This window comes from Manacus vitellinus, unplaced genomic scaffold (genome assembly GCF_001715985.3).
Source record: "Manacus vitellinus isolate BGI_N305 unplaced genomic scaffold, ASM171598v3 scaffold_52_pilon, whole genome shotgun sequence".
NCBI lineage: Eukaryota > Metazoa > Chordata > Aves > Passeriformes > Pipridae > Manacus > Manacus vitellinus.
Genome location: NW_021940628.1, coordinates 2,692,771 through 2,692,992, shown reverse-complemented (window position 1 = coordinate 2,692,992; position 222 = coordinate 2,692,771). Strand labels below are relative to the sequence as shown.

At 69.8% G+C, this 222-nt stretch overlaps 1 protein-coding gene across 1 annotated transcript in view; it reads right to left on the bottom strand.

The window, feature by feature from the left end:
- The window catches only part of SYNC (syncoilin, intermediate filament protein), a 5,178-nt gene that overhangs the window by 2,925 nt on the left and 2,031 nt on the right, over positions 1–222 (bottom strand). The window contains exon 3 of the mRNA XM_029963046.1: positions 31–187. Within this exon, the coding sequence (XP_029818906.1) occupies positions 31–187 (157 nt within the window). The remainder of the gene's footprint in view (positions 1–30; positions 188–222) is intronic.

Below are 222 nucleotides of genomic sequence, written 5' to 3'. Positions count from 1 at the left end.
TGGTTGTGGGGTGCCTGACAGGGCACGTACCCGGTACTGCCCGACCTCCTCGTCCCGCTTCTGCTTGACGAGGACGATCTGCTCCTCCAGGCTGCGGTTCTGCAGCCTCAGCCGGCTGACCTCGCCCTGCAGGGGCCTCAGGGCCTCCTTCATGCCCTGGATCTCCCCCTGCATCTCCTGCAGCGCCCTGGCCCCGGCCTCGCGCCGCTCCAGCAGCCGCAG